Genomic DNA, 2,043 nt, shown 5'->3' with positions numbered 1-2,043 from the left:
ACCACACACACACACACACACACACACACACACACACACACACACACACACACACACACACACACACACACCGACCCCTGACGCCCAGAGAGCAAGAAATGAAGCTGCGGGTGCAGGTTGGCCGCGGGAAGCCTGCGTGGCGCCACAGTGGGGCAGCGCCGAGGTACCTGCGTCTGCGTGAGTCCCAAGGAGGCCGCGAGCTCCGCCCTCTCGGGCAGAGCTAGGTACTGAGTTTGCTGGAACCTGCGGTTCAAAGCCTGCAACTGCAAACTGGAATAAATCGTCCTGGGTTTGCGGATCTTTTTCCCCTTGCCATTGAAGCGCACTTCACCGCCTTCCACCACCGTGCTCTTCTCGGAGTCAGCCCCTGGAGGGACAGCAGAAGTGGGGGCCGTAGTTAAGGCGAGGGACTGCCTTTAGTGCGGGGAGCCCAGAGCAAGTGACCGCAGAGGGGTGGCAGAGGCAGGACCAGGAGTGAGAACGCTCAAGAAACTCCGAAAGTCAGGGAAGGGTCCCGCCAAGTCCAAAGGGCCCGACCCCGGCCGCTGCAAGCGGACTGGGGCAGTTCCCAGGCGCGCAGCTCCTGCCTTTGCAGGGAAAGTTTGCTATTTTTACAGGCGGTAGTTGAGGTTTAATTACCCTTAATTGCATACATTGTTTACAGCGCTACGCAACAAATAATTACCGAGACTAATACGTGCACATGTGGGTTTCTGTTTTCCACCAGGGCATTGTGTGCTCGGCTCACGGAGCCACCCAGAGGCCCAGCCAGTGCCAGGGGACGCTCTCGGATTTATCCTTTGCTGGATAGTTGCAAGTTGCGTGGATATATATTTTTAAAATTTCTTTGCTATGACAGGGATGCATTTACTGATACCCAAAATCTTTCACTGCTCCGGCGCCCTCCCCACCCCCATCCCATGTCTCTCTCCTCCACTCCTCTCCCTCCTTTCTCTCTCTCTCTCCTCCTCCTCCTCTCTCTTCCCCTCCCTCCCTCCCTTCGCACCTCTTCCTCTCCCTGGCAGGCGCACGTACCTGGGTCCTCCAGGCGGCTCTGGGCGAGGCTGGCGCTGCCCGGGTAGGACTGCACCGAACTGATGTAGGGGCTGGACGCGTGGCTGCTGACCGAGTTGACGTAAGGGTAGCCCAGCGGTCGGGAGAAGGACGAGGCCGAGCTGTAGGCGCCGTCGGGCTGCGAATGGCCCGCCGAGTGTAAACAGTGCATGGAGTAGTGCCCGTGGGACATGGGAGAAGGAGACATTTGCTGGTTGGGTGGCCCAAACTCCATAAACACCGCCTTGCCCGACACGGGGCTGTTGAGACTCTCTGGCATGGTGGTCATGGTCATCTCTTCTCGCGGGGTCTGGGTGTGGGTCTCTCTCTCTCTCTCTCCTCTGCTTCCCTTTTGGGGGTCTCTGTGTTTCTCAGGACAGGAAGGAACCCAATTTAAGCGTAACAGGGGTTTTCACTTTCCATTCATAAGAAAATGGAGTTTGTCTCTTTGAAAAGTCTAAGCATGATGCTGCCGAGCTCCCCAAACTCGCTTCAAAGCTTTGACTCAGCCAAGGTCATAAATATTCATGAGCTGGCGGAGCTGATTGGTCCGCTGTCTTGCATAATCACCGGGGATTGGTCCGAGGCGCTCCGGCTCCGCTGGACTAGAGCGGGCGAGGCGGCCCGGCCTCGGGAGAGACGCATCCACACCTCTCGGCCGGGGCTCCTCTGCAACAGAGCACGCAGCGTGGGGCGCACAATGGGCTGCGGCGTCCGCGCCGGGACCTCCGTGGCCCGCGGCTCATCAGCCTCCCGCCTCCCCGGCGCGCCCTTACTTCCCAGAAATCAACCAGTGGTTCGGCGCCGCCGCCGCCCACCCCCTCCTACTGTCCCCACCCTCCGCCCGCCCCCCAACACCGGGGACCGGGGCAGTTTCTCCTAGCAATCGCCACCCGGTCCGGTGCAGAGCTAGGGTGGCTCTGGAGCCCGGCCGCGGCCTCCCGTACGCGGCGTCGCGCAATGGGGGCGCCGGAGGCGGTCAACAGAGCG

General features: G+C 60.3%; 1 protein-coding gene across 2 annotated transcripts in view; it reads right to left on the bottom strand.

Moving 5' to 3' along the window:
• The window catches only part of DLX1 (distal-less homeobox 1), a 4,012-nt gene extending 2,493 nt beyond the window's left edge, over positions 1–1,519 (bottom strand). Inside the window, exons 1-2 of one of the 2 annotated variants that reach the window (XM_007122012.2) lie at positions 1,036–1,519; positions 168–367 (exon numbers count right to left, since the gene is read on the bottom strand). In XM_007122012.2, the coding sequence (XP_007122074.1) occupies positions 168–367; positions 1,036–1,348 (513 nt within the window). In that variant the 5' untranslated portion in view covers positions 1,349–1,519. The remainder of the gene's footprint in view (positions 1–167; positions 368–1,035) is intronic. The other variant, XM_007122013.1, reaches the window with a different exon arrangement.
• Positions 1,520–2,043: the final 524 nt, after the last annotated feature.

The sequence above is a fragment of the Physeter macrocephalus genome, chromosome 2 (assembly GCF_002837175.3).
Source record: "Physeter macrocephalus isolate SW-GA chromosome 2, ASM283717v5, whole genome shotgun sequence".
In the NCBI taxonomy this organism is placed as follows: domain Eukaryota; kingdom Metazoa; phylum Chordata; class Mammalia; order Artiodactyla; family Physeteridae; genus Physeter; species Physeter macrocephalus.
The sequence above is the reverse complement of the archived record's forward strand: the minus strand, read 5'-3'. Positions and strand labels throughout refer to the sequence as shown.